This window comes from Sardina pilchardus, chromosome 1, assembly GCF_963854185.1.
Source record: "Sardina pilchardus chromosome 1, fSarPil1.1, whole genome shotgun sequence".
NCBI lineage: Eukaryota > Metazoa > Chordata > Actinopteri > Clupeiformes > Clupeidae > Sardina > Sardina pilchardus.
In genome coordinates, this window is record NC_084994.1 from 15169645 (window position 1) to 15192991 (window position 23347).

At 43.0% G+C, this 23347-nt stretch overlaps 1 protein-coding gene across 1 annotated transcript in view; it reads left to right on the forward strand.

Annotated features, from left to right (window-relative positions):
- Positions 1-543: 543 nt before the first annotated feature.
- LOC134082758 (NACHT, LRR and PYD domains-containing protein 12-like) overlaps positions 544-23347 on the forward strand; it is a gene marked incomplete at its 3' end in the record, with an annotated part of 43604 nt that continues 20800 nt past the window's right edge. Inside the window, exons 1-2 of the mRNA XM_062538712.1 lie at positions 544-665; positions 20722-20891. Coding sequence (XP_062394696.1) covers positions 20752-20891 — 140 coding nt within the window. The remainder of the gene's footprint in view (positions 666-20721; positions 20892-23347) is intronic.

Genomic DNA, 23347 nt, shown 5'->3' on the forward strand with positions numbered 1-23347 from the left:
TGATCCATCTTGCTCTGTTCTAGAATATTTGCTCCTTACGTTAGAATCTGCTAAAATGAACAGAAATCGAAGGGATACCTTCTTATTTGTGATTTCTGGAACAGCGGTAGGCTAGCCTACTGGAAACGTGAGGATATTCTGCTATTTTATGCTGTTGGTTAAATAGATACGTATACACTTGATATTTAATTAATGTGCTACAATGCAGGCCTATAACTGTATGACAACAGTGGTTTATTTAAACACATCATATCAATTTATTTCGTCAGTCACCATGCTCATTTTAATGAGTAAGAATACAAGTTTTACTGTAGGCCTATTTAATACAAAATCCCGCAATATCTCCCGCGAGGTCTCCTCCAGCGAGGTCTCCCGCGAGTGAATTCAGTCACATGGCATCTCAGGTGGAGTGTCCGGGATCAGCTACGTGTGCTAGTTGCCCCACCCACTACTCTCAAGCTCTCGTTGACGTATGAAGCCAGCCTAAAAGTCAGCCGCAGCTCATCGCCAACGCACCTACTGTGTAGCCTACGCGGGGTTACACCCCGATGACAGAAGTGAAAGCTGGCAAAGTTAACACAATTTTAGAGATTTTGTTCGACGGACGAAATGGACAGTCGTTGTTGGACTTAAAACACTGATATTTTGGAATAACCTATTTTGTGGTGAGTAGACGTATGTCCTACAATCTATGTTTATTTTGCTTCTGAAATGGCCTGATTAAGAGAGATGGGTGGTCCGTGTAGGCTGTGCATTTGATTCAAGGTTGAAACAGTTATCAAAAAAAGGATTTTAAGACCTTTACCTAAAACAGTCTACTACCCAGAGAAAAATAAAACTCAAGTAGGCTATTGAAAAAAAAAAAGGAAAACATAATCCAATATACAACTAAGGTTTCAATTTCAATATTGTACATTTCAATTAGTCTTTATCCCTTTTATGTCAAGTCAAAAATTAAAACCCAGGCGCGCAAGACCACGCACCGAACATTCACTACTGCATGCTGTCAGCAACATGTTTTCCACTGACCGAATGGATTATTAGCCTACTATCCTATATGTTCATTAAAGAGAGCAAGATCCAGATGTTGAAGGAGATTGATCTGCACAATAATCGCCATAACATTCCAAACTTCTCATTTTGATCGATAGGCCTATGTATTTAGCCTATGCCCAGGTGTGCTGCATCGGGAATGGGATTAAAGTTGTTCACCCTTCGAAGAAAGAGTGGAAATGTCACTGAAAGGACAATCGACATCATGCATTTATAGGCTGTTTTGGAGGCTAAAGCAACAGTTTAAACTGCAATACATTTTATGACGTCGGTGCGTGTATTGGACTCCCATATGTGTACGCCTATATGTTGGAATGTAGGCTATAATGTCGGTTTTAGCCTAGTCCTAGTTGCAGGTTATTTGCGTTTACCTTGTGGTGTATGCATGTGTAGGCTAGTCTTTCCTTGTGTGTTTATTCCTGTGCGTTGTATGTGACCCCGCTCATCTATTATGCATGTCTTAGTGACTACTGTGTGTTCTTTAAAGATGTTTTTGATCTGTCCGTGTTCCCCGCTCCTGACCCAATAAACGTGCTGATTTGAGCCTTGACGCCACGAGTTGTTACAACATTATAAATATGAATTATAGGCCTATATGTTACTTTGAACAGAAGCGTCTGCCCAATAGATCTGCTGCATAGGATAGGCCTGATCACGTCCACTCCACTCCACCCCCCAATCCAAGGACAGGTAGCGCATAACAACAGAGGAGCCCAAATGCATATTTTCGTGCCTCATAAACCGGTTCTAAGAATTTTTCCAACTCTGCGTTCTTCTACGCCTCCACTCCCCTTGCTACTTGTTGAGACAACGTGTCTGACATTTCTGCCTTAGAAACGTGTACAAACATGTCTGTTACCAGAGTTAATACGAGGGAGACGTACTCAGAAAGACTATCCTATATCGACTTGACAGAGGAACTACGCTTCACACACAACTTGTGGAGAGTTCAGCCAAAGAGAAAGTTTATTGTTGCACACACACTTTTATACTCGCACATCACGTGCCCTTATTAAAGCATATTATTGGTTCTTAACAACCAGCATTTATAACCATAAAATAAAAGGTGTATTACGGTACAATTGAGGGCATAATTCTATGTCAACACCCCCACTTGCACTCACATTGTTAGCTAAATAACTGAAAACATTCATTTCAACTGTGTGCTGTCTAGACTAACAATACATTTATTCTCCAAACATATATCAAACTTAATCAACTTTTGCTTTGTTACAGGCTTTGTCATTGCATCTGCAATCATCTCCTCAGTTGGGCAATATTCCAGACTCACTTTTCCATCATTCACAGCTGACCTCACAAAATGATATTTTATGTCAACGTGTTTGCACCTCTGTCTATTGACAGAATTCTTGGCTAAAGCAATAGTGCCCTGGTTGTCCTCGTACACTTTTGGTGGCACACACTGACATCCATCAATGCCTTCCAGCAGTTGTACAAGATACATACTCTCCTGTATAGTTGCAGCTAATGCCATGTATTCTGCTTCACAGGTAGATAATGCAACAGTGGGCTGCTTTTTGGTTTTCCATGAGACCAGAGGTCCATCCTTATTAAGACTCACACAATAGCCTGTAGTGCTTCTCCTGTCTGTCTTGTCACTTGCCCAATCTGCATCACTGTATGCTTGTAACCACAAATCAGTATTGTCACATTTTCTGTAACACAATTCTTTCCCACTAGTGCCCTTAAGATATCTCATAACATGTTTTGCAGTAGCCCATTGCTGTTCTGTTGGCTCTGCAAAATATTGTGACAGTTTGCTAACTGTGAAGCTGAGGTCTGGCCTAGTGCATGTAGTAAGATAAATTAAACTACCCACCACTTCTCTGTATTTCTTAACATCACTCATTTTCTCTGCATCCTCAGTGTAATTCAGCTCTTGTTCACAGGGTGTGGCCCTAGGCTTACAATCTTGCATGTTAAACCTCTCAAGTAATTTTTCCACACACTTCTTCTGTGACATTTTAACACATCCATCACACTGGTCAAAATTAATCCCAAGAAAATATTTCAGTTGACCCAAATCTTTCATTTTGAATTTAGATGTGAGCATCTCTTTCACCATCTTTAGAGCATTTTTGTCACTGGCAGCAATGATCACATCATCCCCCCACATTATCATGATCACCTTTTCATCACTGGTTTCCCTTGTGTAAACACAATGATCAGCTTCATTCAATTTGAAGTCATTTGCAATCAGGTATTCATGAAACATCTTATTCCAATTCCTGCCAGACTGCTTTAATCCATATAGTGACTTTTTCAGTTTGTACACCAACTTTTCATTTCTGTTTGTTTTAGTCTCATATCCTTCAGGCTGCTCCATTTATATCTCGCAATCTATTGGTGCATGCAGATAGGCCGTTTTGACGTCCATCTGATGCAGAATCAAATTATCCTGAGCTGCTTTTTGCATCAACACCCTGATGCTAGTTAAAGGGATAGTTCGGGTTTTAAGACACGAAGTTATATGGGTTCCCCGTCAGCAACGTTGTGCATCAGCACTGACTTACCCCGCAACAGCGTCCTGTGAGCCGAGATCCAGCCGGTTTTTGATGGTGAAGAAAGTAGTCCGGCAAGTTTCTGGGGTCACGAAAGTAAAGTGTTTTTCTTCTCAAAACCATATGCGTTCAAAAGAGTGATATATTTGCACCACAAAAACGTTGTCCAGGAAAAATTCAAACCTCGTTATCACTTACTTATTTTTCGCGATTCCTATCACTGCGCGCTACTGACAGCTGGACAACGTTTTTGTGGTGCAAATATATCACTCTGTTGAACGCATATGGTTTTGAGAAGAAAAACACTTTACTTTCGTGACCCCAGAAACCTGCTGAAGAAAATAGTCCGGCATCAAAAACGATCAAAAACCGGCTGGATCTCGGCTCACAGGACGCTGTCGGGGGGTAAGTCAGTGCTGATGCACAACGTTGCTGACAGGGAACCCATATAACTTCGTGTCTTAAAACCCGAACTATCCCTTTAATTTGGCAGTAGGAGAAAAAGTCTCCTCATAGTCTATACGATCTTTTGACTGTATCCTTTGGCTACGTAGCGTGCCCTGTATCTGTCTGAACCATCACAATCACTCTTCATTGCAAACACCCATCTACCCCCCACTGCAGTCTTTCCCTCAGGTAAACGTGTCATTCTCTCTCAGTGATTGCATTTCTTCATCCATCGCACTAACCCATTTTTGTGATTCAGTTGAGGCTACTGCTTCCCTGAATGTTAGGGGTACATTGCACATCAGTCTGTAACAGTAATCTATGTTGACCAGAGCTTGATCTTTCTTACCATCAGTAACATATTCGGTCAGATAGCTTGGTTTCTTCCTCTCTCTAGGAGGGTATCGCCCAAAGATCCTTAATTATTGACAAGATAGAGCAACGTAATGCATCTCTATGGAAGCAAAATTCGAACAGTTCCGGTCTGCTTAAAGGGGCGTGTTGCAAAGACGTCATAGTGGGATATCGATCTCTGTCAGATCGGCAAGCAGTTCAGTTCGAATGTTAGCAGGTCTGCTTAAAGGGGGATTTAGCCCCCCTCCCCCTTGTGAAGACAGAACGCGGAAATGATCGAACGTTTGCGCCTCTCGCTCCGCTTTAACCCTCTCTGGTATCGCTTAGTCTCCTGGTCAGTCTGACTATCCTGCATCTGGTCACTCTGACTATCCTGCATCTGGTCACTCTGACTATCCTGCAACTGGTCACCTGTTTCAAGCTCTGCTCCTGGTCACCTGTTTCAAGCTCTGCTGCTGGTCACCTGTTTCAAGCTCTGCTGCTGGTCACCTGTCTCAAGCTCTGCTGCTGGTCACCTGTCTCAAGCTCTGCTGCTGGTCACCTGTTTCAAGCTCTGCTATTGGTCACCTGTTTCAAGCTCTGCAACTGGTCACCTGTTTCAAGCTCTGCTACTGGACACCTGTCTCAAGCTCTGCTACTGGTCACCTGTTTCAAGCTCTGCTACTGGTCACCTGTCTCAAGCTCTGCTACTGGTCACCTGTCTCAAGCTCTGCAACTGGTCACCTGTTTCAAGCTCTGCAACTGGACTTTGGTTCTCAGTGCGCCCAGCACTAGCATCACTATCCTGCCTGGGCCTCACAACTCTTCCCTGAATAACGTCATCGTTATTGTCATCAGGTGTTGCGTTGGCTAGGCTACTTGGGCCACCGAGGAGCACAGGGAGGGAGCAAACGCTGACGCGCAAACAGTCTTGTTCAGAGTTGTTCTGTCGTTTATTAGCAAAGTTTAAAAACATCCAAAAATTCATGTTTAAAATGCAATCCAATGCAATCCAAAGTATCCGTGCAGTGCCAGTGCTAGTGCCAGTAAGACGAGATATTAAATGATACAAAAACTGATACGGTCAACGAAAAGTGTGCTCTCCCTACTGAGCCCCTCTCCAATACTGCAATACCAGTGCCCAGGTGCCTATATTGGCTAATTGGTTCCCACACCCTGCACTCACGTGACCCACACACCGCGGGTGGATATCAAAACCCCACACAGACTCACATACGGAACAGTCAAGGCATAAGGCTACATCAGGTGTCATGTCAGTCTGTGTCTGTTGTTCTGCTCTCGTCTTAGAAACAAACTTCACTAATCTGTGCTTCTGCACTTTTCTGCTTCCAGGATAGTAAACCATGTAAGCTGGACTATTTTTGTCGTATCCAACAAAGATCCCTTTCTCACATCTTGAGTCAAGCTTGCTCTTGTCTTGCTTGTAAGCGTAACATGCTGACCCAAACTTCTGCATCCTAGAAACATTAGGTTGCTTTCCTGTGAGCATGAAGTAAGGCGTCTGCTTTGTGCGATTGTTATAGCATCTGTTCCTCACTATAGATGCAGTCTGTACTGCATAGGTCCATAACACCTTAGGTAGCCCACTCTCAATAAGCATACACCTGGACATGTCAAACAAGGTCCTCCAATTTCGCTCGGCGGTACCATTCTGGTGTGGGGAATATGGTGCCGAAGTCTCGTGCCTAATCCCATTTCTGCTGAGTAGTGCCTGGTAATTTCTTCCCATAAACTCTGTACCATTGTCTGACCTGATACATTTAACTTTCCTGTATGGGGCTGTGTCAGCTAGACATTTCTCAGTTGCTTGTACTGTGTCACTCTTATGTTTTAGAAAGTGCACAAAAACGGCACTGGAATAATCATCAGTGAACGATACTACCCATCTATACCCATCTCTGGACTGTGGGTCTATAGGCCCTGCTAGATCGGTGTGTACTAACTGCAGAGCTGCTTTGGCTCTTGCATCAGGCTCTCTGCTTCTAGTCTGAACGAATTTCCCCTGAGTGCACACATCACATAAGACAGACTTATCTACCTTCCCCTTAATTGTCATGCCATTAACCACATACTGCCATTTTTGCACATCATCATAATTGCAATGGCCTAAAATCTCGTGCCATGTCTGTATGTCATAACACCCATTGCATTTATCATCACACTCACCATGTACAGTCTCTAAGTAGTAAAGTCTGTTGTGTTCGTGAATGTGGAATTCGGTACCGTCTCTGTCCTGTAGCACACTTTTCTTTTCTCTGAAGATCACAGTCGCCCGCTCGCTGTTGCGGGTATGAAGGGATACATAACGTTTGCTTCAGCGTCACGTTGTGGCTTCGTCCTCCGCTGTCCATCAAGCACACATCCGCATCTCCTCTGTGCTCTGCGATTCCGTTGCTCCTCGTGCCGTCAGCCAACTCAACGCAGTGTGTCTCTGACTGGAAACTTTCGTCGAATCTTTTGAACTTTGCAATATCCGTGATGATATGCGAAGTCGCCCCTGTATCCACCATCAGACCTTTCTCCTTGACACCGCGGCCTAGCTGATAGGCCTTGGCTGGTTCCACCTCCCTGTCGCTCGTCAGGAATGCATACGACTTGGTTGACTCCTCAGACACTTGCCGCGCATCATCTCGGCGCTGTTTCTTTCTGCAGTTGAAGTCCCGGTGCGTGGTGGTCTTGCAGTGACTGCACCACTGCCGGCGAGTACAAGCTCTCGCCTTGTGCCCTTTCTGTCCGCACTTGAAGCACACGATATCCACATTTACCTCGGCTCCCCGGTTACTTGCCACCTATGGTCTCGGACTCGGCTGTGCTCGCGCCTTCATGACGTTGTCATCAGAGGCTGTTGCGCGCAATTTCTCTGTGTCCTCATAGCTCCGTAGCTTTGTTTTAAATTCGGCGAAAGGCATGGTCACATCGGCCTGTGTAACGTGAATGGTAAATGGTTTGAATGACTCAGGTAGTCCTTTCAAAACCATTGCCACCAGCAGTCCATCACTCAACGTTTCACCAGCATTTCTCAAAGCAGTGATCACCGTCTCTGCACGGATAACGTATTCAGTAACGCTTTCGCTATTCGACTTCTGCAGTGAAGTTAGCTCCGTGTAGAGGCTGACTATTCGTGGCTGTCCCTTGCCCGCATAATAGTCTCTTAGGATCTTCAATGCTTTCCGACCATCATCCGCCCCGTCTCGCATAACCAGCGATAATCTCTTGTCATCCAGGAACTGTATTAACTCTGCAAACGCCTCGCCGTTTCTCACCCCGTCTACTGGCCAGTCGCTGTCCTCAGTAGGTTCTCCAAGGATAGTATCTTTCAATCCTTGCAATCTTAGATGTCCTAAGAATTTCATTTCCCATAGTTCATAACTCTTTTCATCTCCGTCGAAAACTAGCCGGGACCAACGGCTGCTAATACTCGATCTGTCCATGGCCTTCCTGCTAGCCATCTCGGCTCTTCAAGCACGTTGCTCAGCTAGCTAACACGCCTGGTACTTACTTTCGATATTTCTTTTCGTTTATCTCTCTGAGTAACCCTGGGCCCATAACCTGTTACCAGAGTTAATACGAGGGAGACTCTTGCGTACTCAGAAAGACTATCCTATATCGACTTGACAGTGGAACTACGCTTCACACACAACTTGTGGAGAGTTCAGCCAAAGAGAAAGTTTATTGTTGCACACACACTTTTATACTCGCACATCACGTGCCCTTATTAAAGCATATTATTGGTTCTTACCAACCAGCATTTATAACCATAAAATAAAAGGTGTATTACGGTACAATTGAGGGCATAATTCCATACATGTCAACAATGTCTCTAATTAAAATGTCATAGGTTTCAATGTAGGACAGCCTGGGGGATAGGCCAAATGAAAAGAATGAGACAAGTTCCGATTTCACATTATTGTTGTGCGGATTTTGGATTTCGGTCGTGGGTATACAAAGTGTAATATTCAAAACAAAAACACGAGGAAATTTCCTATTTTGTTTTTAAAAAATACAGATATAAGGTCGTTTTTCGATTTTCAATTTTTGTTTTGAATTTAAAAATCAAATGAACAGAAGGTACACGGACCATGGGTATCTAGCGCACTTAGTTTTCAGTAACGGAAAGAAAAGGTGCACGGAAGGAAAGGGAGTGGTGTTATCGAGTGCACAAGATGTCAAGATGGTTTGTCGATCTTTGAAACACAAAGTCGCCTAAAGGAACAACATGGGTGGTTTATTGTAGCATGACTTTTCCTTGAATTGTTCCTTCCCAAATGATAATCTGTGTAATAATAAGGGTTGAACATTGGCAGACAGGTGACACACACACATACACACACACACACACACACACACACACACACACACACACACACACACACACACACACACACACACACACACACACACACACATAGACTACAGAGAGCATAACCTTGTGAGTCATCTAGGCTACCAAAATTGTGGCAGGCTATGTCTTAATAGAGCCCTACCATGGATTATGATATTCATCCCTGATATCTGAAATAACACAAGTTATGCTGTGTGATTATCATGCTTTGTATGTGGCATCTTTTTTTCTACAGCAAGTTGCCTTGAATCAGTTAATTATTATTTAGGCCTAATAGTCTCAATCACAACCATTCAAGTCTCAATCTGTCCATTTAATTTCACAAAACTCCATAAAATGCCCCTTTATCCCCTAAGCTCAACTGAGTTACCAACATTTTAAGGCAGGCAGGCAATTGCCCCTTCTCCCGTCTGTGCCCAGAGGCTCATAACAAAGATCCTTAAGGCGTAGCAAGATACGTCGTCGTAGTTCATGTCTATGGGCGCAAAACGGGGATCACTTCCTCTGCATAAAGAGGCGCGTCATTGCGTGTCAGACGTATTCATCATGGGTTTCATCAGGTCCCTCCACAGGTGTACAAAATCAAGCACTCGATTATCAATGCTTGATGATGTTCCAAAATAATCTTGCTGCTCTTTCAAGCCCTCTACATTTATTAGTTCTAATATGGAAGTAACACACACAAAGCATACATTTCAAGGAATTGAATAAAAACATCAATGGAATAATGGAAATATGTCGCTGCTCTCATTAAGTTACCCCAGCGCCATCTGATCGTCGTTAGCACAAATCAGGATTTGGTTCAGCTGGCTGGCTAATGTGTTGTCAAGGTAGAGCGTACGTAGCAACCGGCCAACAGCAGAATAAACAAGAGGGGCACACCTGATATAAAGTCGATTTTCTCCAGCCGGGAATGCTCAAAAATGCTAAAAAGGTACCTGAAGTGGTCAGAAGGGGTTGAGGGTCATGAAACCGTGCCCAAAATTCACATTCCTAACTCTAGAGAATGGAGATTTTAGCATATAGTTGAAATTCTGATCTATGTCCATAGACTTCAATGGAACAGTTGCTGCCTCTGCTCTGCATAAAGGGGGATTTTGACCCCCCCTCTTGCGATTCGGGTTCCAGGAAGTGGCTTCTCATGAAGTATCTTGTTCCGCCCCTTAATGATCTTTGGTAGGCTAGAGTAGCCTGTGTCTGTAAAATCCATTTCCTGTTCTCTCGACTCAGAGAGGAAAAAAAAAAGGTTTTGTTGAAGTAGATGTCTGTGGTTTTCCTGTGGACCTGAAAGCTGCTGGCCACATGGCAAATGAGACGTTGCCTACAAAAGAGAAGTGAGATATAGCCTATGTGACAAATGAACATGGTAGATAATTATCAAGAGATTATGTATTACTATTGCTGGTGGCACTTGCTACTCGCCTTCTGTCTTGTGTCACTTTCCTCCTATCCCATGCCACTTGCCTACTGTCCCTTGCTACTATCGTGTGACTTGTGCCACTCACCTACGGTCCCTACTGGGCTATATATCAACCCTAACTCTAAACCTAACCCATAGAGCAACTGGCACAAGACAGTAGGCAAGGCATGAGGCAGTAGGAGACAGTTGCGAGTGGCGTGGGACAGGATTCAGATTGCCCAGTAGCCTAATGCTTACAATTTCGCACCGAGGACCTTGTCCAAATTAAGTGGAATGATGATAGTTAAAGGGATATTCCACCATTTGGGGAATTACACTCATTTTTCACCTCCCCTTGAGTTAAGCAATTGATTTTTACCTTTCTCCAGTTCATCCAGCCGTTCTCTGAGTCTGGCGATACCACTTTTAGTTCCAGCCTAGCATAGATCATAGAATCGGATTAGACTGTTAGCATCTCGCTTGCTAGCATCACATTTAAAAGTGACTAAGATTTCCGGTAATTTTCCTATTTAATACTTGTCTCCCCTGAAGCTAGAAAGTGTAATAAGACCAACAGAAAATGAAAGGTGGTGATTTTCTAGGCTGATTTGACATGGGACTATTCATGGGTTTCACCAGGTCCCTTTCCACAGGTGTATAGAATCAAGCACCTTGATTATCAATGCAGACTGCATGGTGCTTGATTAATACACCTGTGGAAAGGGACCTGATGAAACCCATGAATAGGCTACTCCAGGGGCAGGGGCGCCTGCAGGAATTAATGCTATGGTACGCACACCAATCAACACCCCCCCCCCCCCCCCCCCCCCGAAAATATTTTGCTGATATTGTACAATATTTGTCCGTTTCTCGGTTTTAGATTTGTGCATTAGTCACCAAAAAAGTAGCCTACATAGTAGGCTATAACATCCACATGCAATAACACGATTAGAAATTTGAAAGTGATAGTAGCAGTGGTATAAGCGGGATAATCAACTCCGCGCCGTGCGTTTATAGGAAAATAATGCACTTATCGAAGTGTATAGTCCCCTCCGCCTGCGGCGTCGGGTCCTTATTACCACTTCGAACGTGCATTATTTTCCTTTATCTCCCTCAACAATGGAATTCTCTTCTCTGATTGGCTAATGGGGTGGCCATTAACTTCGTATAACCTGCTACCTTCGAAGTAGTTCCCGTATCACACTTGAATATTAATTCGCCAAACTCGTTGCGAAGTTTAAATGAACTGTCACGTTGCATCCAAGCTGAAATACAGACGTGCAGAACCATAGTAACATTGTAGCATATGACGGAGGTGGATTGTAGCTAGTTGGATGCCATGTAGGCTATAAAAGTAGCGATCTTTCAAAGTTAAAGTTAATCAAAATCCTGGGAAATGCCCGCTTGACAACGGCAGAGATAGAACTAACGACTGGCTTTTGGCCGTAGCAACCAGCCATTTAGAACTAACGACTGGCTTTTGGCCATAGCAACCATCCATTTAGAACTAGTAACGGCAGTTTTGTCCTGCAAGTAGAAAGTTGATATGTGGCGGAAAGTAGTCCCACAGTCAAGACAATTTTAGCGATGTTAACGGACGCAACGGTGGAATAAAACTATGTTCTAAATATACAGGTTATGAATACAAACGGGAGATAAGCGGGATAACGGCCTTCGAGGTCGACCGGTTCGATGGAAATAATGGCACGGCGGAGGTAACGGTGCAGTCAGACGCTTCCGTCCGCCAACGTATGCCAACGTATGCCAACGTATGCCTCATTTTGTCACATTTCCATAAACACTAACTGATTGGTTTGTCAGTATTTGCATACACGGAATTTCATTGGCTGGCGCTTGCGCGATCCGTCAAAAGTTGAACATTTCTCAACTTTTTAGCGGAGGCAACGTATCTCAGGCAACGCATCGGACCCACAATTCAGTGCGGCATGAAATGAAGTCCAGCCAATGTAAAGTGAATGGGAAAACAACGGACGAACGTTGGCCGACGCAAGCGTGTGACTGCCCCGTAACTCCGTCTCCGTGCTTCGCACGTCGCCGGAGTTCTAGACCTCCACCTAGCCATTATTTCCATCGAACCGGTCACCTCGTCGGCCGTTATCCCTTACATAAACGCACGGCGCGTCGTTGATTATCCCTTACACAATACTCATTTGGACAACGTACACAGCTAAGTTACTGCTAAGTTACGTTTAGTTTTGTTCAAGCATTAACGTCTGATGTTAAACAGTGTTGTAATGCTAGTCTAACCTTCCGACAAGCACACAAATTGTCTACCTAGCTTGTTATTGCCCATCTGGAATCTCCTCTAGCTTTCCTGCCTCCATCTTCCATTCTTTCTCTTTTCGTTGTTTAAAAGAACTTGCGATATCCACTATGAGTATTTGAGTTAGTGATGTAGCGTCACATTGTGTTCTGATAACCATAATAGATAGCCGAGTAAAATAAAACAACAAGTAGCCTACTTGCGCGCCTGCGTGCGTAATCTCTCCTGCTCAAATGAAATATGTGCGCGTGGATATACAGTAGCTCTGCATTAAGTTAATTTTGATAACGTGTTGACAAACTTCATATAGAAAATTGTAAATAGCCTGATGGCATGGCATGCGGCTAATGGGATACTGTGCATAGTTGGGAAGTTATGGTAGGCCAATTTGATGTGAATACACATGTACAAGGGTAATTTTCTTTCCTTGATGTCTCAAGGTACGCACAGTGCGTACGGCCGTACGCCTGCAGGCGCCACTGTCCAGGGGTGCGTTTCTAGAAAGCGTCGTTTGCTAACTTGCGTCGCAATCTTGGGAGTTCGCTCCGTCGTTCTTGAATTTGGTGTTTCTAGAAAAGGTAGTTCAAACTCTCAATCGCAAACAAGGACGCAAAGTTTGGTCGTTTGAACTACTGCCCCTGGGCAGTCGCATCTGTGTCGTACCTTGGGAGTTCCAGTTGCTGATGTCGTCAGTGCAAGATCGCCTGACCAAAAATCACAAGCGCCCAACCAAAAATCACTAAGTTGTTGTTTTCTCGTGACTCAATGATTGCGCTATACTGTAGGCTAATATAAAGTAAAATACCGTTGGGCTCATTCTTGCTACGTGTGTTACCTTGCGTTCATTTGCGTGTTGGTTTGCGTTTTGGTAGGCTACTATTAGGCTATGATATTGACAAACCCTCGGGTCAAGCATACCGTTCATTAGTATAGTGGTTAAGGCAGGTGGCTTATCATCTCAATATCGTAGGTTCTTTTCCCGTATGCATCACACATGCTTTTGTTTCTGACTAGTGAAACGTGGAAATAACCCTAATAAGTAATGTCGTGGAACTATTAAACTGATGTCGTGTTCCTGGCCACTCGAAAGCAATTAAATATATTTAGGGTCTGACCTATCGTTGTGTGTGTGGTATGCCTGCTCTTACTCAAAAGTGACATGGAGAGGTAAGATGCGAACTTGTGCCGCGCGCGCAATGTACTGACATGCAACAGCTAAACCACCAGACACCGATTTAGTATTGTGATCATTTGTAATTAGTCTAGGCCATATATATTTTGCACAGATATTTTTTAGATATTTCACACAAATAAGTAGGCTACATATATTGGACAGCTTAAGCAAACTGTTTCATGTGCTTGCATAGGTTTACGTTTTTTTCTGATAGCAATGATAATGCCAGCATGAATCACTTTGGGTTTAAATTAGACTCGTCGACACATAGTGGGTGCCTCTCAACATCCCTCCTCGATCCTCGGTCCTCTATCCCATTGTTGCCGCCCTATCATTCAATGAGGACGAGGATCGAGGAAGGAAAGGAGAATCTATAAAAGACAAGTGATAGGCATCCAGTGACGGAGCATTTCTAGTGGGTGGGGTATTATACGTTGACACCTTTTCCACCAATGAAATGTGCCGCTGGGTCCTCAACAACGTTGTTGGAACAACGGTGTTCGAACAACGGAGGTAGCGAATTGCGACACAGGTACGATGCTTTCTGGAAACAGGTGTAACACTGTCGTTGTTTGATAGCAAGTTGCGTCGCACCACGGTGGTTAAACAACGCTGTTGCTAACTTTTCTAGAAACGCACCCCAGAGCGGTAGATAAAACAGAGTGGCGACACTCCCATAGACCTCCATAGGAAAAAATGGCAGCGCTTTTTCCAGGCTATTTCCTCGTTATGGGGCTTTTGGAACTGTTTACAGCCAATCTCTTGGTCAGTAGTCAATGAGTTAATTGATTACACCTTCCAGCATCAGAAGTACATCCCACCCTCCTGCAATTCAGCCATTCAGCACAGTTTTTTTTGGAACTGTTGATCGTGGCGGCAACATCAAAGAGTGTCGCAACTCTCTCTATCTATGGCTCTGGGCTACTCTCATTCAAGTGTATTAATCCAGTCACGGCTGCTGCAGCTCAACCTTTTTGCTGGAAGTTCGCCTACAGGGACTATTTCAGGTGCTGCATGATACCCTTGTGCTGCTGTGCCCAGGGTTTCCCGCAGTGCTTTCCTGCTAAGGCGACCGCCTTAACAACACAGGGCTTCCACCTTCACTAACGTCTTCAATAAATGAATAAATAGATACAAATAATATTTATTTATATAGATATAATTTGTTTTATGTTTATGTAAAGCACATTGAATGACCTAGCTGTGTATGAAATGCTCTAAACTTGACTTGACTTGACTCCTTGCAACGTGAATGTGTTATTGTCTTTTTTAGGCTACATGTCTCGCAGTGTAGCCTACATTGAACGTAAAACATGTCCAATAATGTTTAAGAAGAAAATAATCCAAAGAAATTATTATTGTTATGACTAGGAAATTCTAGCTCTAATTTTTTTGCGAGGCTACAGCACTGAACCGGCAAATGCGTCATTCTCCACCGTGTTAAAGTAAACCATTTATTCCGTTATAGGATACGAAGCTATAGCCTACTACAGTATGTCTTTCAAGCAAAAGCCCCAGCAGCAACGGAGTGGCAATCGGGATTCGTTATTTGTAAAAGCTGTTTACTTCAACTGCTTTGTAATTTGTGCGATCGCCTTATAGTCCATGGGCCAGGACCCTAAAAATCACATATTGGTATCACCTGAGGTGGCAAAATCTATCAATGATTTTTGTAATCCTCCATGCCTGAGGGACATTATTTGGTATGATAACCCTCTCTAAGTGGTAGCTTAGTTGTATTTTTCCTAGCTTTTATACATGCACACAGTAAATTATACAATACAAGCCTATGTACAGATGTGGGTGCCTCAAAGTCTGGAGGAAGGTGGGACATGTCTTAATCCATGTTATATCACATGTAGATGCCATAGGCTTTTAGAAAATATATAGTTTAGATGGATTATATAGCTTTTCATGAATCACATAGGCTAAAATGTATCCGTCATACACTTTTTCACCTACATAATATAGGATTAGATAGAGGCAAAGGACTGAAAGTGGGTGGGTCAAATCCCAACTCTTGCTATATCACATCTAGAGAGTATGGGCTTTTAGAAAATGTATGGGTTAGATAGCTGAATATACTTTACACAGCTATTTTAGACCCATAACCAATAGCTGTCCATTGAAAATCAATGCATTTCAATGTAATGCAAAATACATTACAGCTAGGGTATAGTGATATGGAGGAAGTTGGGAGATATCTCAATACACATTTTTATCACATCTAGAGTATATAGACATCTCAGAAAAATATATTTTAGGGTAATTAACCTGTTTTCTTTAATGATACCAGAACTATAATGATCGTATATGCCATGATATTTCAATTCGAAAGAGAGTGCATGTAGGTCCTACATAAGTATTGGGCCTAAATTCTGCTTTTTCAATTTGTCTGGAAGAAGATTTCTTTTCTGAACATTCTACAGTAGAAATGTAAACCGCCAACTTTAGAATTGTTAGAGTGTGTTGGTGTTTGCTGGGTCAGTGTGTGGAAGCAGTACAGTTAGGCTACAGAACAACAATGGCTGTTGTAGCGTCAAAAACAGATTACACCTTTTTACCTTTATACTTTGTTGTACAAATAGGGCATAAGGTGAGTCCTGTTTATTTTTTATTTGCGCTATGACTCAGATGTGTGAGAAAGAGTAAGGATATGACCAATAGGCTACTTGTGAAAGACTAATAACCCAACCGGCCCAAGTAAGGTACTAACATCATTATCAAGTAAACCGTACTCAATAGATGTAGCCAGTTTAAGCTGTAGACTTCCAATTTGTGCATGAACAATAGAAAGGACAAAAATAACATTCAGAGATGTAGCCTATGTATGAGAGAGCAGTTTCAGTTATACAGTACTACTACTACTACTACTATTACTACTAATAATAATAACTTGGATTTATATAGTGCCTTTCATGGTACCCAAGGTTGCTTAAAAATTTGGGAGAGGGGTTAAGGGTCAAAGGACTTAATAAATGTAAATAAATGTTTTCAGGTGCTTTTTGAATATGGGCAGGGACGGGGCAGAACAGACATGGAGAGGTAGAGTATTCCAGAGTGTGCGAGCATTGACAGAGAAAGCCCTGTCCCCAAAAGTCCGCAACCTGGTGCGGGGGGTGGCCAGCAGGTCCTTGTTAGAGGACCGCAGGGAACGTGACTGAGTGTAGGGGATGGGGTGCAGGAGATCTGTGAGGTGAGAGTCCATGGAGAGATTTATATGTGAGCAGGAGGATCTTGTAGGCAGTGTGTGACTTGACTGGCAACCAATGGAGCTGTTGGAGGATGGGAGTGATATGCTGCCAGGGCTTTGTGTGGGTTAGAACCCTGGCAGCTGAGTTCTGGACATACTGGTGTCTGCTAAGTAGTCCGGGCGGGAGGTGATGAAGGCATGGATGAGTGTCTCTGTTACTGAATGTGTGAGCGAAAGCCGGAGTGAGATGCTTCTGAGGTGGTAGAAGAACTTGATGACATTGTTCATGTGGAACCCGAAGGAGAGAGTGGAGTAGGATAACACCCAGGTTGTGCTCCTCGGTAGATGGGGAAGTGTAGCAGCCATCCATGGCCATGGCCAGGTCTCCAATTTTTCTGAGCAGTGGTGCAGGGGCCACCACCATAACCTCTGTCTTATTACTGTTGAGTTTGAGTAGGTTTGTGGTCATCCATGATTTGAGTTCCCGCAGGCAGTTGACACGCTGTGTGGGTGGGAGATGGGAGAAGGAGTTTGTGCTGATATAAAGTTGAGTGTCATCGGCATAGGAGTGGAAGATGAGTCCATGTTTACGGATAATATGACCTAGGGGTAACATGTAAATGGTGAACAGCAGAGGACCAAGCACAGAGCCCTGGGGTATGCCATGGTTGATGGCCATTTAGTAGGAGCCATTGAGAGTGATTAATTGTGTCCGGCCGGTGAACCAGGGCAGTGTTGTGCCACTAAGGCTGATGAGCTCAGAAAAGCAATGGAGAAGGATGGGAAACTGTGTCAAAAGCTGCAGAAAAGTCAAGGAGGATGAGGATGGTGTCGGCAGCATCAGTAATGGTGGATCCTGAAATCAGATTGGAGAGGTTCAAAGAGCTCATGGTGGGACAAGTGATGTTGAAGCTGGGCAACCACTGCTCTTTCCAGGATACTGATGAAAGGGAGGTTGGAGATTGGACGATAGTTGTTGGGGTCATCAGGGTCTGAGCCTGGCATCTTGAGAGTGGGGATGCCTACTGCCATTTTGAAGCTGGATGGTACCACACCAGAGACAAGAGATGCATTTATGATGTTTTCAACTGACGGAGAATGGGAAGACAGGCCTTGACCAGGGTGGTGGGCATTGGGTAAAGACTGCTGGTTGATGTCTTAGCTGAGGTGACCAGTTTTTCAACTTGGTCGGCATCCAGTGGAGAGAAGGCAGTTCGTAACTGAATTTATTTGAATTTGGAAGTTTGACTGGCAGAATACTGATGATAGAGTCAAGCCACAGTATTGCTCTCTCTCTCTCTCTTCCTCACATACACAAAACATGTTCTCTCATTTGTAAATGTTGGGAATTCAGGAATGGCTGAACTAAATTTGATGTATGAGGATTTCCTAATTTCTTAAAATTTTGTGAATTCTGTTTATATGACCCCCAAAGTGCAGTGTGGGCACAATCTTTCCTCTCTGGCCAGCCAGGTTTGCTTGCGTCTGCCTTTTTCTATGGCAAGATTGTGTTCACTGAGTCTGTACATTGTCAATGTTTTCCTGAGTTTAGGGTCTTTTACTGTGCTCAGGTAGCTGTTGTATATTCATGTTTGAGGGCCAAATAGCATTGTAATTGTGTTTTGGTGACTTCTTTCCAATATGTAATGTATTCTTCCTTTTCAGTGTTTATAATTTGGTTGGGTCCAATTTTTCTGACAATAAAGTTGTCCTGAGACTGAGTGATGTTGGTTGGAGTTATGTCACGGAGTCTATAGGACAAGTTGGCTTAGTGCACTCTTTTCTATATTTTGTTCTTGGCATTTCAGGGCTAAATAGTGGAGTGAAAGGGGGTTGCTAATTTTAAATATTGCCAAAATGTAAGGGCTCTTTTCTGAATAGTAATAATAAGTGGGTACTGACCTAATTCTGCCCTGCATGCATTGTTTGGAGATTGCCTCTGTACTCGGAGGATGCTTTTACAGAACTCTGCATGCAGGGCTTCAGTTGGGTGTTTGTCTACTTTGGGAAATTCATTGTGTGTTACTGGACCCCACACCTCAGAACCATATAGTGCGATTGGTGCAATTATGCTTTGGAAAAAATGTATCCAAATTCTAATTGATAGCTCTAGTGTAGTTGATCATTTGATAGCGTTTCTCTCCCTCACATGCACACACTCACTCACTCACTCACTCACTCACTCACTCACTCACTCACTCACACACACGACACACACATACAAAACACACTTCACATAGTCCCTCTCTCTATGTCTTCTCTATTCTGGGATGTACAGTACAACAATCTGCAATATTCCCTCTCTCTCTCCCTCTCTCTATGTCTTCTCTATTCTTGGATGTACAGTACAACAATCTGCAACCTGAAAGCAACAGAGAATCAATGATGTGCTGAAATGAGGCCTTTTCTTACTCAGCAACAGTGTATGTGTGTGTGAGTGAGAGAGAGAAAGAGAGAGAGACAGAGGGAATACTGTATATGAAGTGTGTTTTGTGTGTGTCTGTGTAAGAGAAAGAGAGAGAGAGTGTGTGTGTGTGTGTGTGTGTGTGTGTGTGAAGGAGAGAATGTGTTTGTATATATGAAGTATGTGAGTATATGTGAGGAAGAGAGAAAGAGAGTGAGAGTGCAATACAGTGGCTTGAGCTGTGGATCTGACTGTGGATTTGACTGTTCATCATCAGTATTCTGCCACTGTAAATTCCAAATTCAAATAAATTCACTTACCAACTGAAGTATAGTAGCCTACTTTTACAGTTTACAGCAGGCATCATTGCTTGATAATGATGTTAGGACCTTACTTGGGCCGGTTGGGTTATTATGTCTAGTCTTTCAGTAGTAGTCTAGTAGCCTAGTCATTGGTCATATCCTTACTCATTCTCACACATCTGAGTCATAAAGCAAATAAAAAACTGAATTTAGGCCCAATAGTTATGCAGGATCTACATGAATTGAAATATCATGGCATATCCGATCATTATAGTTCTGGTATCATTAAAGAAAACTGGTTAATTACCCTAAAATATATTTTTCTGAGATGTCTATATACTCTAGATGTGATAAAAATGTGCATTGAGATATCTCCCAACTTCCTCCATATCACTATACCCTAGCTGTAATGTATTTTGCATTACATTGAAATGCATTGATTTTCAATGGACAGCTATTGATTATGGGTCTAAAGTAGCTGTGTAAAGTGTATTCAGCTATCTAACCCATACATTTTCTAAAAGCCCATACTCTCTAGATGTGATATAGCAAGAGTTGGGATTTGACCCACCCACTTTCAGTCCTTTGCATCAATCTAATCCTATATTATGTAGGTGAAAAAGTGTACGACTGATACATTTTAGCCTATGTGATTCATGAAAAGCTATATAATCTATCTAAACTATATATTTTCTAAAAGCCTATGGCATTTACATGTGATATAACATGGATTAAGACATATCCCATCATCCCACACACTTGTATACACCTATACCTACACATAGGCGTGTATTGTGAATTGTACTGGGTATGGGTATAAAAGCCAGTAAAAATACAACTAAGCTACCACTTAGAAAAGGTTATCATACCAAAACATATCTTTCAGACATAGAGGATTAAGAAAATCATTGATAGATTTTGCCACCTTTGGTGAGCCCAACTTCTGCTCTGGCCCATGGACTATTACTTTCACTTTCCGCTGCCCTCATAGTCGGCAAGGAGGTAGCCTAATAAGGTGGGATGTGTTTGGTACAGACTGGGCTAGTAAAGATTTTATGTAAGTGACTGCGATATACAGTAATCTTAAGCTTTCTTGCTAGGATCAATGAAGGCTGGCAATGTGTAATACCGCTTTGGCTCACAGGCCGCCTTTTGCCGACCCCATGCACTGCAAATGATGTTAGTAGGAAGAATAATTATTACCCCACTACTGCTGTGATATGTAAAGCTATATTATTCCTCTTCAGGTCAAGAGAGACTCTCCCACTGCTGCTGGGATGAGTGACTCTCAGGAGAGAGAGGAGGCTGCAGGTCCCAGTGAGACACTCAGACCAGAGTCTGCAGCACATGGCTTTAGGACCATGAAGAATGATGAAGACATGGCTGATCCTGGGTCACCAACACACTCTGGTGGAGGGTGAGTTTCCTGATCTCAGACCTACTCGCTCCACTCATTCTCATGCATTCACATTGTTCTGTTTTTGTTTGAATCTGAAACACATTTGTTGCATTTTCTTCTCTCATCCGGCGTTGAAATGGCATAGTTTCCCTTTAAGTGGGAATGTTACACTTACAAAAGGTTTAAGATATAACCATGATAAATCTGGGTAACTAAATGAAAGATAGTTATGGCAGTAGAAAAGGTAACATGAATTTTATTTACCTAGTCATCACAACCTAATGGCCAACCTGTGTGTGATATGTGTCATGCCAGCCATGACCATCCTTATGAGCAAAAATAGTTATTTAAGTCAAAACCTCTAATAGTGTAGTAAGAGCTGTCATGCAGTTGCTACACACAAATGCGTTCATCCATTCACCGGCCACATTTACATTGAATTGAAATGTTAAGAAAGACATGTAATATGATGTATTGTATCTGCGGTTGAAATGTAACCATATTATTGGTTTTAGGTCATACAGCTGAGCCTCATTTTGTTGTTTTTGTTCTACAATGCACGCTAGTGAGTGATCATATCAACACCTGGCACTCTAGTCTGATTCAAGTCTTGGTCTTGGTCTCGTCTGTCTTGGTCTTGGTCTCGACTGGTCTGTCTTGGTCTTGTCTTGGTCTTGATACCCTCTAGTCTTGGTGTGCGTGCATGCATGTGTGTGTTGTGTGTCGGTTTGTCACACCAGCCATGTTTCTCAGATGGGACTGCACCGGGCAATCATTAGTCTCTTGTGTAACAGTTTGGCTATAACTTGGTGCTTCATGTGCTTTGAGTCTGATGAGCACAAGCTGCTGAGTGGATGTGAGGAACACTTTGTTCAGTTTGCCGGCAAGACATTGCTGGATTGCTGTCGATTTGATGTGCATAGTACCGTGCTGTTAGCCCGACAAGCCAGACCCACATCAAGATGTAGGGTCTGGACACTCACCGTAGACAGGGCGCAATCGGAGGGGTGGGATAAACAGTTGTCTTTCAAATTCCCTCCCCGCAATAGGATAACGCTAAACGAATCATCTTCTTGTTTTCAAGTAGCAGGATGCGTAACCTTCCCTCTCCACGCAATAGGATAACGCTAAACGAATCATCTTCGTGTTTTCAAATAACAGGATGCGTTACTGTCGCAACTTCTGGTCGCATGTCAGTCACCATTATGTTAAAGGAGAATTCCGGTGTGAAATTGAGCTTAACTGTACCGAAACATGTTAAGGTGTACTCACACGTGTTTTAGACGCACTTTCACTCACCCCCAGCATTCCGAACTCCTCCGTTTTCAGCCTAGCTTACAGTAGGCTTGAATCTATTAGATTGGGCATTACGTAGCCTATTCAGCTAAATAGCTATTTTTAAACCATTAAAAAGGTTCCAAGTAACTCCACACTGCATTGGTTGAATTCTGAGGGTCCTGACATTTAAAACGAGATACTTAGAACTTTGGAAGTGCACAGGAAGTTTATTTAAAAAGACTGTTTATTCAAGCAGTACCTTCATAGAATCTCTCCGCTGGGCGCCATCTTGTGGTGAAGTCGCGATAAGTCGACTGACGAGCACAAACGAACAGGAAAGACAGGGGGACATATTGCAAACATTTTGAGCTTTCTTACTCATCATGCTCATGTAGACAGTATAACTATATATTTCCTATGGAATTACTTTAGCAATATGTTCCCCTGTCCTTCCTGTTCGTTCGTGCTCGTCAGTCGGCTTATCGCGACTTGATTCCAAGATGGCGCCCAGCGGAGAGATTCTATGAAGGCACTGCTTGTAAACAGTCTTTTATAAATAAACTTCCTGTGCATTTCCAAAGTTCTCAGTATCTCGTTTTAAATGTCAGGACCCTCAGAAGTCTACCAATGCAGTGTGGAGTTACTTGGAACCTTTTTAATGTTTTAAAAATAGCGATTTAGCTGCATAGGCTACGTAATGCCCAATCTAATAGATTCAAGCCTACTGTAAGCTAGGCTGAAAACGGAGGAGTTCGGAATGCTGGGGGTGAGTGAAAGTGTGTCTAAAACACGTGTGAGTACACCTTAACATGTTTCGGTACAGTTAAGCTCAATTTCACACCGGAATTCTCCTTTAAGCCCACCCACCGACTCTGATTGGAACGCTGGTGCTGGGGGTTCTCAGCTCCCTGGCTCAATGGATCGTGCCTAGACTGCCCTGCCAGCCAAATTACATTTGCTGCCGCTAGGGGCGTCTAGATTTCTAGGCTACCGTGCTGTGTCAGGAAAGTGTGTTATGCGAGCAACCAGCAATCACTTGAATTAGCATAACAACCATCACGTCCAGTCTATCAACACCTCAGTAAATATTTCAATGAATTACCATAGCAACAATATGATATTGTTAATCTAGCAGCAGTGATAGGAACCAACATGAACTTGCATAGCAACTGTGTATACTGAATACTATCTATGTC